General features: G+C 45.9%; 1 protein-coding gene across 1 annotated transcript in view; it reads left to right on the plus strand.

The window, feature by feature from the left end:
* Nucleotides 1–13,442, plus strand: part of LOC135527690 (nociceptin receptor-like) — a 67,708-nt gene extending 54,266 nt beyond the window's left edge. Inside the window, exon 4 of the mRNA XM_064956191.1 lies at nucleotides 10,474–13,442. Coding sequence (XP_064812263.1) covers nucleotides 10,474–11,000 — 527 coding nt within the window. The 3' untranslated portion in view covers nucleotides 11,001–13,442. The remainder of the gene's footprint in view (nucleotides 1–10,473) is intronic.
* Nucleotides 13,443–13,759: the final 317 nt, after the last annotated feature.

The raw sequence follows: 13,759 nt of genomic DNA on the forward strand, positions 1-13,759 counted from the left end.
ATTAACCCAGTCAGATATAGAGGAGTTATTTACCCAGACAGATATAGAGGAGTTATTAACCCAGTCAGATATAGAGGAGTTATTAACCCAGTCCGATATGGAGGGGTTATTTACCCAGTCAGAGGAGTTATTAACCCAGTCAGATATAGAGGAGTTATTTACCCAGTCAGATATAGAGGAGTTATTTACCCAGTCAGAGGAGTTATTAACCCAGTCAGATATAGAGGAGTTATTTACCCAGTCAGAGGAGTTATTAACCCAGTCAGATATAGAGGAGTTATTAACCCAGTCAGATATAGAGGAGTTATTTACCCAGTCAGATGAGTTATTAACCCAGTCAGATGTAGGGGGGTTATATACCCAGTCAGATATAGGGTGGTTATTTACCCAGTCAGATATAGAGGAGTTATTAACCCAGTTATTTACCCTATTCAGATATAGAGGAGTTATTTACCCAGTCAGATATAGAGGAGGTAGTTACCCAGTCAGAGGAGTTATTTACCCAGTCAGATATTGTGGAGTTATTTACCCAGTCAGATATAGAGTAGTTATTAACCCAGTCAGATAAAGAGGAGTTATTTACCCAGTCAGAGGAGTTATTAACCCAGTCAGATATAGAGGAGTTTGTCACGCCTTGGTCTTAGTATTTTGTGTTTTAATTAATTAGTTGGTCAGGCCAGGGTGTGACATGGGTTTATTGTTTGTTGTATTTAAAGGGGGTTTTTAGTTATTGGGATTGTAGCTGATTATGGGTGTGTGTTTCATAGGTTCGGCTGCCTGAGGCGGTTCTCAATCAGAGTCAGGTGATTCTCGTTGTCTCTGATTGGGAACCGTATTTAGGTAGCCTGGGTTTCGCTTTGTATTTCGTGGGTGATTGTTCCTGTCTCTGTGAAAGTTTCACCAGTCAGGCTGTAATAGGTTTCACGTTCCGTTTTGTTGTTTTGTATTTATTCGTTATTTCATGTATAGTTTCGTTATTTGTTTCCACTAATAAACATGAGTAACAAACACGCTGCATTTTGGTCCGACTCTCTTTCGACAAACGAAGAACGTCGTTACAGAATCACCCACCACACACGGAACGAGCAGCGTGTCAACAGGCAGGAGCAGCCCAAAGAGGAGCAGCCCAAAGAGGAGCCGCGTATTAAGGATTTCTGGACATGGGAGGAAATCCTTGACGGGAGAGGACCCTGGGCTAAACCAGGGGAGTGTAGCCGCCCAAAGGTGCAGCAGGCGAAGAGGAAACAGGAGCTGGAAGGAAAAGGACCCTGGGCTCAGCCTGGTGAATATCGCCGCCCTAAGGAGGAACTAGAAGCGGCTGAAGCGGAGAGGCGCTGGTATGAGGAGGCAGCACGGCGACGTGGATGGAAACAGGAGCAGCCCAGAATGGAGTACAGTATGGATATTACGACGTGGGAAGAAATAGACAGGTGGGCGGCCGACCCAGAGAGAGTGCCTGTAGCCCGCCTGGGATTCGCTGGAGCAGTGCGAAGAGGGCTATAGGAGAATGGAGTCGAAAAAAAGACACGGCGGCGCAGAGCGAAGCCCCAAAAATTTCTTGGGGGGGAGCTCAGAGGGGGAGTGGCTGAGTCAGAAGACAGACCTGAGCCAACTCTCCCTGTTTATCGTGAAGAGCCAAGGAGGAGACCAGAATCGGTGTTGGAGGTGAGCGAAGCAGAGACTGTGAAGGAGTTAATGGGGAAATTGGGTAGAAATTAATGAGGGAGTTGCTAGTTTGGTACTTTAGGTACAATATTCGTCCGACGGAGCGTGTCGGGGATTTAATGGCACCTGGGTCAGCGCTCCATACTAGTCCTGAGGTGCGTGTTAGTCGGCTGGTGAAAAATGTGCCAGCCTCACGCACTAAGCCTCCTGTGTACCTACCTAGCCTTGCACGTCCTGTGCCAGTCCTGCTCTCAGGCTCTCCAGTACACCTTCACGGTCCAGTCCATCCTGTGCCACCTTCACACACTAGTCCTCCGATGGTAGCTCCCCGCACCAGGCTTCCTGTGCCTGTCCTCTATCCAGTACCACCTCCACACCCCAGCCCTCCGGTAGCAGTTCCCCGCAATAGGCTTCCTGTGCGTGTTCTCGGCCAAATACCACCAGTGCCAGCACCACGCATCAGGCCTTCAGTGCGCCTCGCCTGTTCAGCGCAGCCAGCTCTTTCTCCCTCTCCTGCGCTGTCGGAGTCTCCCGCCTGTTCAGCGGTTCTAGAGCCTTCCTCCTCTACAGCGCTGCCGGAGCCTCCTGCCTGTATGGAGCAGCTAGAGCTGCCAGTTTGCATGGAGCAGCCAGAGCTGTCAGTCTGCATAGAGCAGCCAGAGCTGCCAGTCTGCATGGGGCAGCCAGAGCTGTCAGTCTACATGGAGCAGCTAGAGCTGCCAGTTTGCATGGAGCAGCCAGAGCTGTCAGTCTGCATTGAGCAGCCAGAGCTGTCAGTCTGCATGGGGCAGCCAGAGCTGTCAGTCTGCTTAGAGCAGCCAGAGCTGTCAGTCTGCATGGAGCAGCTAGAGCTGCCAGTCTGCAAGGAGCTGCCAATCTGCAAGGAGCTGCCAGTCTGCATGGAGTTTCCAGTCTGCATGGAGTTGCCAGTCTGCATGGAGCTGCCAGTCTGCAAGGAGCTGCCAGTCTGCATGGAGCAGCTAGAGCTGCCAGTCTGCAAGGAGCTGCCAATCTGCAAGGAGCTGCCAGTCTGCATGGAGCAGCTAGAGCTGCCAGTCTGCAAGGAGCTGCCAGTCTGCATGAAGCAGCCAGAGCTGCCAGTCTGCATGGAGCAGCTAGAGCTGCCAGTCTGCAAGGAGCTGCCAGTCTGCATGGAGCAGCCAGAGCTGCCAGTCTGCATGGAGCAGCTAGAGCTGCCAGTCTGCAAGGAGCTGCCAGTCTGCATGGAGCAGCCAGAGCTGCCAGTCTGCATGGAGCAGCCAGAGCCGCCAGTCAGCATGGAGCAGCCAGAGCCATCAGTCAGCATGAAGCAGCCAGAGCCGTCAGTCTGCCAGGATCTGCCAGTCAGTCAGACTCTTCCAGATCTGACAGTCAGCCAGACTCTTCCCGATCTGCCAGACAGCCAGACTCTTCCAGATCTGCCAGTCAGCCAGACTCTTCCAGATCTGCCAGACAGCCAGACTCTTCCAGATCTGCCAGACAGCCAGACTCTTCCAGATCTGCCAGTCAGCCAGACTCTTCCAGATCTGCCAGTCAGCCAGACTCTTCCAGATCTGCCAGTCAGCCAGACTCTTCCAGATCTACCAGTCAGCCAGACTCTTCCAGATCTGCCCGTTAACCAGACTCTTCCAGATCTGCCAGTCAGCCAGACTCTTCCAGATCTGCCAGTCAACCAGACTCTTCCAGATCTGCCAGTCAGCCAGACTCTTCCAGATCTGCCAGTCAACCAGACTCTTCCAGATCCGCCAGTCAGCCAGGATCTACCAGATCTGCTAGTCAGCCAGGATCCGCCAGTCGGCCAGGATCTGCCAGTCAGCCAGGATCCGCCAGTCAGCCAGGATCTGCCAGATCTGCTAGTCAGCCAGGATCCGCCAGTCAGCCAGGAAACGCCAGTCGGCCAGGATCCGCCAGTCAGCCAGGATCAGCCAGTCAGCCAGGATCCGCTGGTCAGCCAGGATCTGCCAGATCTGATAGTCAGCCAGGATCCGCCAGTCAACCAGGATCTGCCGGATTCAACTGCCTGGCTGGGCTTCATCTCGGTACTGGGCTTCTTCTTGGTACTGGGCTTCTTCTCAGTACTGGGCTTCTTCTCAGTACTGGGCTGCCCCTCAGTCCCGAGCAGCCCCTCAGTCCCGAGCTGCCCCTCAGTCCCGAGCTGCCTCAGTCCCGAGCTGCCCCTCAGTCACGAGCTGCTCCTCTGTTATGTAGGGTTCTGGGTGAGGACTATTCGGCCATGGTCGGCGGCGAGGGTGGATCATCCCAGGACGCGAAGGGGAGGAACAATGACATTTATGAAGTGGGGTCCACTTCCGGAGCCGGAACCGCCACCATGGACAGACGCCCACCCGGACCTTCCCTATGGTTTTGAGGTGCGTTCGGGAGTCCGCACCTTAGGGGGGGGGGGTTCTGTCACGCCTTGGTCTTAGTATTTTGTGTTTTAGTTAATTAGTTGGTCAGGCCAGGGTGTGACATGGGTTTATTGTTTGTTGTATATAGTGGGGGTTTTTAGTTATTGGGATTGTAGCTGATTAGGGGTGTGTGTTTCATAGGTTTGGCTGCCTGAGGCGGTTCTCAATCAGAGTCAGGTGATTCTCGTTGTCTCTGATTGGGAACCGTATTTAGGTAGCCTGGGTTTCGCTTTGTATTTTGTGGGTGATTGTTCCTGTCTCTGTGTTAGTTTCACCAGTCAGGCTGTAATAGGTTTCACGTTCTGTTTTGTTGTTTTTGTATTTATTCGTTATTTCATGTATAGTTTCGTTATTTGTTTCCACTAATAAACATGAGTAACAAACACGCTGCATTTCGGTCCGACTCTCTTTCGACAAACGAAGAACGTCGTTACAGAGTTATTTACCCAGTCAGATATAGAGGAGTTATTAACCCAGTCTGATATAGAGGAGTTATTAACCCAGTCAGATATAGAGGAGTTAATAACCCAGTCAGATATAGAGGAGTTATTTAGCCAGTCAGATATAGAGGAGTTATTCACCCAGTCAGAGGAGTTATTAACCCAGACAGATATAGAGGAGTTATTAACCCAGTCAGATATAGAGGAGTTATTTACCCAGTCAGATATAGAGGAGTTATTTACCCAGTCAGATATAGAGGAGTTATTTACCCAGTCAGAGGAGTTATTTCCCCAGTCAGATATAGAGGAGTTATTAACCCAGTCAGATATAGAGGAGTTATTAACCCAGTCAGATATAGGGGGGTTATATACCCAGTCAGATATAGAGGGGTTATTTACCCAGTCAGATATAGAGGAGTTATATACCCAGTCAGATATAGAGGAGTTATTAACCCAGTCAGATATAGAGGAGTTATTTACCCAGTCAGATATAGAGGATTTATTTACCCAGTCAGATATAGAGTAGTTATTAACCCAGTCAGATATAGAGGAGTCATTACCCCAGTCAGATATAGAGGAGTTATTTACCCAGTCAGAGGTTTTATTAACCCAGTCAGATGTAGAGTGGTTATTCACTCAGTCAGAGGAGTTATTAACCCAGTCAGATATAGAGGGGTTATTCACTCAGTCAGAGGAGTTATTAACCCAGTCAGATATAGAGGAGTTATTAACCCAGTCAGAGGAGTTATTTACCCAGTCAGATTTAGAGGGGTTATTCACCCAGTCAGGGGAGTTATTAACCAAGTCAGATATAGAGGGGTTATTTACCCAGTCAGATATAGAGGAGTTATTAACCCAGTCAGATATAGAGGAGTTATTTACCCAGTCAGAGGAGTTATTAACCCAGTCAGATATAGAGGAGTTATTAACCCAGTCAGAGGAGTTATTTACCCAGTCAGATTTAGAGTGGTTATTCACCCAGTCAGAGGAGTTATTAACCCAGTCAGATATAGAGGGGTTATTCACCCAGTCAGAGGAGTTATTAACCCAGTCAGATATAGAGGAGTTATTAACCAAATCAGATAAAGAGGAGTTATTTACCCAGTCAGAGGAGTTATTAACCCAGTCAGATATAGAGGAGTTATTTACCCAGTCAGATATAGAGGAGTTATTAACCCAGTCAGATATAGAGGAGTTATTAACCCAGTCAGATATAGAGGGGTTATTAACCCAGTCAGATGTAGAGTGGTTATTCACCCAGTCAGAGGAGTTATTAACCCAGTCAGATATAGAGGAGTTATTTACCCAGTCAGATATAGAGGAGTTATTAACCCAGTCAGATATAGAGGAGTTATTTACCCAGTCAGAGCAGTTATTTACCCAGTCAGATATAGAGGGGTTATTTACCCAGTCAGATATAGACGGGTTATTTCCCCAGTCAGATATAGAGGGGTTATTTACCCAGTCAGATATAGAGGGGTTATTTACCCAGTCAGATATAGAGGGGTTATTTACCCAGTCAGATATAGAGGGGTTATTTACCCAGTCAGATATAGAGGAGTTATTAACCCAGTCAGATATAGAGGGGTTATTTTCCCAGTCAGATATAGAGGAGTTATTTATCCGGTCAGATATAGTGTCGTGACAGTGATGTCTCATGGTCTGACAAACACCACTCTCGCTCTATCACCCTGTTCACTCATGGCTGCACGGCCAGGCACGACTCCAACACCCTCATTGAGTTTGCCGATGATAAAACAGTGGTAGGCCTGATCACCGACAACGATGAGACAGCCTACAGGGAAGAGGTCAGAGACCTGATCGTGTGGTGCAAGGACAACCATCTCTCCCTCAACATCATCAAGACAAAAGAGATGATTGTGGACTACAGGAAGAGATGGACCGAGCATGCCCCCCATTCTCATCGACGGGGCTGTAAGTGGAGCAGGTTGATAGCTTCAAGGTCCTTGGCGTCCACATCACCAACAAACTAACTTGTCCAAGCACACCGAGACAGCCGTGAACAAAACCCATGGGTCCTCAGATCCTCAAAAGGTTCTACAGCTGCACCATTGAGAGCATCCTGACGGGTTGCATCAATGCCTAGTATGGCTACTGCTCGGCCTCCGACCGTACGGTACTACAGAGGCTACTGCAAACGGCCCAGTACATCACCGGGGCCAAGCTTCCTGCCATCCTGGACCGCTGTACAAGGCAGTGTCAGAGGAAAGGCCCTAAAAATTGTCAAAGACTCCAGTCACCCAAGTAATAGACGGTACTCTCTGCTAAAACGTGGCAAGTGGTACCGGAGCGCCAAGTCTAGGTCCAAAAGGCTTCTAAACAGCTTCTACCCCCAAGACATAAGACTCCTGAAACTCTAATAGAACAAATTTTTTGCATTCCCTCCCCCCCACACACTTCTACGCTGCTGCTCCTCTCTGTTATCATCTATGCATAGCCACTTTAATAACTCTACCTACATGAACATATTACCTCAATTACCTCGACACTGGTGCCCCTGCACATTGACGTGTATATAGCCTCCACATTGACTCTGTACCGGTACCCCGTGTATATAGCCCTGCTATTGTTATTTTACTGCTGCTCTTTTAATTATTTGTTATTCTTTTCTCTTAAAATTCTAAAAATTGCATAGTTGGTTAAGGGCTTGTAAATTAGCAATTCACTGAAGCAAGTAAGGAGGTTTGTTAGGGACAAACAAACAGGCTTGGCACTGTACTGCAGCAAGTCAAGGCTGGATGATGTAACAGTAAGCCTGAGGTGTGGCCATTGAGGGAGATGCATTGGGTCTGATTAGTGAAGTACTGTAGTTTCCCTATGTGATCATCAGGAGAGACACTTGGCATAATCCTGTTCCGTTTGGAAAGCAGACTAGATCGTTTTTTGAAAAGACATTGAGGTTCAGATGAGGTTAAAGGTGTTAGACCTGTTCCGTTTGGAAAGCAGACTAGATAGTTTTTTGAAAAGACATTCAGGTTCAGATGAGGTTAAAGGTGTTAGACCTGTTCCGTTTGGAAAGCAGACTAGATAGTTTTTTGAAAAGACATTCAGGTTCAGATGAGGTTAAAGGTGTTAGACCTGTTCCGTTTGGAAAGCAGACTAGATAGTTTTTTGAAAAGACATTCAGGTTCAGATGAGGTTAAAGGTGTTAGACTTGTTCCATTTGGAAAGCAGACTAGATCGTTTTTTGAAAAGACATTGAGGTTCCGATTGAGGTTAAAGGTGTTAGACTTGTTCCGTTTGGAAAGCAGACTAGATAGTTTTTTGAAAAGACATTGAGGTTCAGATGAGGTTAAAGGTGTTAGACCTGTTCCATTTGGAAAGCAGACTAGATAGTTTTTTGAAAAGACATTGAGGTTCCGATTGAGGTTAAAGGTGTTAGACCTGTTCCATTTGGAAAGCAGACTAGATAGTTTTTTGAAAAGACATTCAGGTTCAGATGAGGTTAAAGGTGTTAGACTTGTTCCATTTGGAAAGCAGACTAGATAGTTTTTTGAAAAGACATTCAGGTTCAGATGAGGTTAAAGGTGTTAGACCTGTTCCATTTGGAAAGCAGACTAGATAGTTTTTTGAAAAGACATTCAGGTTCAGATGAGGTTAAAGGTGTTAGACTTGTTCCATTTGGAAAGCAGACTAGATAGTTTTTTGAAAAGACATTGAGGTTCAGATGAGGTTAAAGGTGTTAGACTTGTTCCGTTTGGAAAGCAGACTAGTTAGGGTTTTTTGAAAGGGGGGGGGGTTAAAAGGAGGGGGGGTCATAATCACACCAGAGAGAAAGAAAGAGGCTTCTTCTAAACATCAATGATGTGAAGTGTTTCTTTTTTAAATAGCAACTAAGAAATTGTCTTTTGAAGTTCAGGATTGCTCCCTTCAGCTGCCAGGGTTTGTTAAAAACAATTCCACTGATGTGCAAGTAGATATACTGGTGTGCAAGTAGAAATACTGATGTGCAAAAGAGCAGAAAAACCAAAACAAATATGGGATGAGGTAGGTAGTTGGTTGGATGGGCTATTTACAGATGGGCTGTGTACAGCTGCAGCGATCGGTAAACTGCTCTGACAGCTGATGCTTAAAGTTAGTGAGGGAGATATAAGTCTCCAACATCAGTGATTTTTGCAATTCATTCCAATTCGTTCCAGTCATTGACTGGAAGGAAAGGCAGCCAAAGGAGGTGTTGGCTTTGGGGATGACCAGTGAGAGATACCTACTGGAGGGTGTTGCTATGGTGACCAGTGAGCTGAGATAAGGTGGAGCTTTACCTAACAAAGACTTATAGATGACCTGGAGCCAGTAGGTCTGGCGACGAATATGTAGCAAGGACCAGCCAACAAGAGCATACAGGTCGCAGTGGTGGGTAGTATATGGAGCTTCAGTGACAAAACGGATGGCACAGTGATAGACTGCATCCAATTTTCTGAGTAGAGTGTTGGAGGCTATTTTGTAAATGACATCGCCGAATTCAAGGATTGCTCGGATAGTCAGTTTTACGAGGGTATGTTTGGCAGCATGACCAAATACTTATTTTACACCATCATTTTCAAAAAAATTAATTAAAAATCCTACAATGTGATTTTCCTGTTTATTTCTCATTTTGTCTGTCATATTTGAAGTGTACCAATGATGAAAATTACAGGCCTCTCTCATCTTTTTAAGTGGGAGAACTTGCACAATTGGTGGCTGACTAAATACTTTTTGCCCCACTGTATTTAGGCAGTGAGGTTTAGGACATGAGACTCTTATGTCCTAACTCTCCTGTCCTAACACTCATGTCCTAAACTTCATGTCCTATCCCTCAGGTAACCCTCATGTCTTAACCCTCATGTCCTAACTCTTATGTCCTAACTCTCCTGTCCTAACCCTCATGTCCTAACCCTCATGTCCTAACCCTCAGGTAACCCTCATGTCCTAAACTTCATGTCCTAACCCTCATGTCCTAATCCTCACATTAACCCTCATGTCCTAACCCTCTGTCCTAACCCTCATGTCCTAACCCTCACATTAACCCTCTGTCCTAACCCTCATGTCCTAACACTCTGTCCTAACCCTCATGTCCTCTCCCTCATGTCCTAACCCTCTGTCCTAACCCTCATGTCCTAACCATCCTGTCCTAACACTCTGTCCTAACCCTCTGTCTTAACCCTCATGTCCTAACCCTCATGTCCTAACCCTCATGTCCTGACCCTCACGTCCTAATCCTCACATTAACCCTCATGTCCTAACCCTTACATTAACCCTCATGTCCTAACCCTCATGTCCTAATCCTCACATTAACCCTCATGTCCTAACCCTCTGTCCTAACCCTCATGTCCTAACCCTCACATTAACCCTCTGTCCTAACCCTCATGTCCTAACACTCTGTCCTAACCCTCATGTCCTCTCCCTCATGTCCTAACCCTCTGTCCTAACCCTCATGTCCTAACCATCCTGTCCTAACCCTCTGTCCTAACCCTCTGTCTTAACCCTCATGTCCTAACCCTCATGTCCTAACCCTCATGTCCTAACACTCTGTCCTAACCCTCATGTCCTAACCCTCTGTCCTAACCCTCATGTCCTAACCATCCTGTCCTGACCCTCATGTCCTAACCCTCATGTCCTGACCCTCACATTAACCCTCATGTCCTAACCCTTACATTAACCCTCATGTCCTAACCCTCATGTCCTAACCCTTACATTAACCCTCATGTCCTAACCCTCATGTCCTAATCCTCACATTAACCCTCATGTCCTAACCCTCATGTCCTAATCCTCACATTAACCCTCATGTCCTAACCCTCATGTCCTAACCCTCACATTAACCCTCTGTCCTGTCTCCCTCCCAGGTTTAGAGTGTATTGTAGTCCTCCCAGACCCTCGTAGCTAATGGGACTCTATGTCCAACCTTAACCTTAACCCCTATGTCCTGTTTCTAACCCTAACCATGTCTCCTGTCTCTCTCCTAGGTATAGAATGTAACATAGTCCTCCCAGACCCCCGTAGCTACTGGGACCCGGTGTTCGGCACCTGCGTCTTCCTCTTTTCTTTCCTCATCCCGGTTACCATCATCAGTGTCTGCTACAGCCTGATGGTCAATCGCCTCCGCAGCGTCCGCATCCTGTCCGGCTCCAAGGAGAAGGACCGTAACCTTCGCCGCATCACCCGCATGGTCCTGGTCGTAGTGGCAGCCTTCGTGGTCTGCTGGACCCCCATCCAGATCATGGCTCTGGCCCAGTTGTTAGGATTCAACCTGGGTAGCCTCCTCACCATGGCCCTGATGCACTTCTGTATCGCGCTGGGCTACGTCAACAGCAGTCTTAACCCAGTCCTCTACGCCTTCCTGGACGAGAACTTCAAGAGGTGCTTCAGGGAGTTCTGCCACCCTGGTCCATTCCGCCTGGACAGCCGGCAGCAGTCTGGTCGGATGAGGAGCATCGCCCGGGAAGTTGCCTACAACTGCAAAACGGCGGACGGGAATACAAACCCCGCATGACTAGGCGTGGAGCTGCCCCTGGTCTGCCAGGAGCCCCAGAACAATCACCACCAAGGGACAGGGAACTCCAACACAGAGCTCACGCAGATCACTACCCTCTAGCAGCGCGTCGGCCCCCTGGGCTGGGGCCGAACGGGGACGGGCCAGGGTAGAGGCAGAGCCTGGGGGCCAGAGGTAGCCCGGGGCAGGGGCAGAGCCTGGGGGCCAGAGGTAGCCCGGGGCAGGGGCAATGTGCGAATGGCCTGGTTGGTGCCTGACCCGGATCTGTGCCGGAGCGGACAGCAGGGTCATGTATTCTAACAGACTTTCTACTCGGGACTAAGGGGCTCTACTTCTCTATGTCTTTGGTAAACATGGATGTCATTTTGTCATATTTTAGTTGATTGATCATTTTTCGGGCCGATTAAAGCTTAGAGTTTAGGTCTGTGACTTTAGGTCTGTGTGCTTCAAGGACGAAGTCGACAGTTTTTTGTTTTTGCGCACGTTTCTCTCCACTCTGAGTCCATTGTTGGTTGGTTGATTGATTGGTTGATTAATGATGTTGTTGTCATTTTTTTCCTATTGTTGTACGGATGCTTTTTTTGTCTGTTTCTATGCTGTAAGTAATTACTGTAAGTGGAGGTTTCTTTGTGTATTTCTGTTTTATTTTGTTGTTGAGGAACAACTTATCCTACTCCATGGCCTTAGATACAAAGTCTGTTATAAATGCTATCCACCATCTTGGATAGAGCGTGTTAGTCATTGATGGTGCTTTACTGTTTGTTTTCTATCACCTTGCAGGTGTAGGAACGGGCAACACATCAGTAACAGAGACTTGCTTGTTTGAAGCCTTTATTCATTGTTACCGATGAAATAATCATTTGAGATGATGATGCTGCCTGAGGTTTCCACATATACAGATTTTTGCTTGTCATCCTGTAAAAAAAAGAAAGAAAAAGAAGCAACAATATTTTGTATTACAATGTGTTTTGGAGCAGCACAGTGTTAAAAGTAAGATTTTACTTAAAGGGAAAAGCAAAACTACAGCAAAATTAAAATATATAATTATATATGACGTGGTGTGTATAGAAATATAATTAATTATATTCATTCTATTTTTATGGTGGTGTTACTCTGTATATATAGACATGCTATATAAAGGTATGTAAAGGTATATAAGTATTGTTACAGTCATCTATCTAAGACACTTCTAAGACTCCTGTCTTTATATATGAATCATGTTATTGGTGTATATTTGCCTCTTGAGTCTGTATGCGTGCTGTTTGTGTACAGAGGTGCAGGTAGAATCTTTCCTAAAGTTGCAAAATTCTGGTAACTTTCCCAAAAAGTATTGGTTTGGGGATTCCAGATGTCCTGCTTATTCCCTCCTGATTCCTGGAATCTTTCAACCAGGTTTTTCTGGAATAACAGGGAATTCTGGGAAAGTTATCAGAGTATTTCCATTAGTTTACATTTCCAGACCACTTGAATGTCAACAGAAAATTCTCAAAAAAGCCAAATCTAGCAAAAAAAAATGTTGTTGTAATTAATATTAAAAAGAGATAAACAGTGTTTGCATAAATGGTTGTTGCTGTAATGAAGATTGTAACAGTATGTTTACTCATGAACTGCATTTTACGTAGCTATTTCTAATTATTAATGAATGGTTAATTTGCTGATGCTAAAGACATTTTATATGCTAGCCAACTTGTTGTTGATGCTAAAGACAGTTGATATGCTAGCCAACTTGTTGTTGATGCTAAAGACAGTTGATTTGCTAGCAAACTTGTTGTTGATGCTAAAGACAGTTGATATGCTAGCCAACTTGTTGTTGATGCTAAAGACAGTTGATATGCTAGCCAACTTGTTGTTGATGCTAAAGACAGTTGATATGCTAGCCAACTTGTTGTTGATGCTAAAGACAGTTGATATGCTGGCCAACTTGTTGTTGATGCTAAAGACAGTTGATATGCTAGCCAGCTTGTTGTTGATGCTAAAGACAGTTGATATGCTAGCCAACTTATTGTTGATGCTAAAGACAGTTGATATGCTAGCCAGCTTGTTGTTGATGCTAAAGACAGTTGACATGCTATCCAACTTGTTGTTGATGCGAAAGACAGTTGATATGCTAGCCAACTTGTTGTTGATGCTAAAGACAGTTGATATGCTAGCCAGCTTGTTGTTGATGCTAAAGACAGTTGATATGCTAGCCAGCTTGTTGTTGATGCTAAAGACAGTTGACATGCTATCCAACTTGTTGTTGATGCGAAAGACAGTTGATATGCTAGCCAGCTTGTTGTTGATGCTAAAGACAGCTGATATGCTAGCCAACTTGTTGTTGATGCGAAAGGCAGTTGATATGCTAGCCAGCTTGTTGTTTATGCTAAAGAACATTTGCTGAAGCTTGAATTTGAAAATTGTATATTTTTAATCTGCATATTAATAAAATGGTGTTGATGGGAAGCTTCCTTTGTTTTTGTTTTATTCTCTTCAGTAGTAATAGAACCTGTATTAGCAACCCACATAGAATAACCACTGAAAAGGATAGTTCATCTCAAATAAACTTTTACCTGTCCATCCATTTCCATTAATTATTGCTACAAACTCAAACAAAAAAATGCTATTCAGGAGATGGTGTGCTTTGCTGAATAGCTCACTAACGGACATTCAGACTTGTCTGGATTAGGGTTGCAAAATTCTGGTTTGAAGATTCTCGGAAGCAAAAGGGATAAGCAGAAATCCTCTAAGCAGGAGTTTTTGGGGGGGGGAAGTTACCAGAA

Source organism: Oncorhynchus masou, chromosome 33 (genome assembly GCF_036934945.1).
Source record: "Oncorhynchus masou masou isolate Uvic2021 chromosome 33, UVic_Omas_1.1, whole genome shotgun sequence".
Classification (NCBI taxonomy): Eukaryota; Metazoa; Chordata; class Actinopteri; order Salmoniformes; family Salmonidae; genus Oncorhynchus; species Oncorhynchus masou.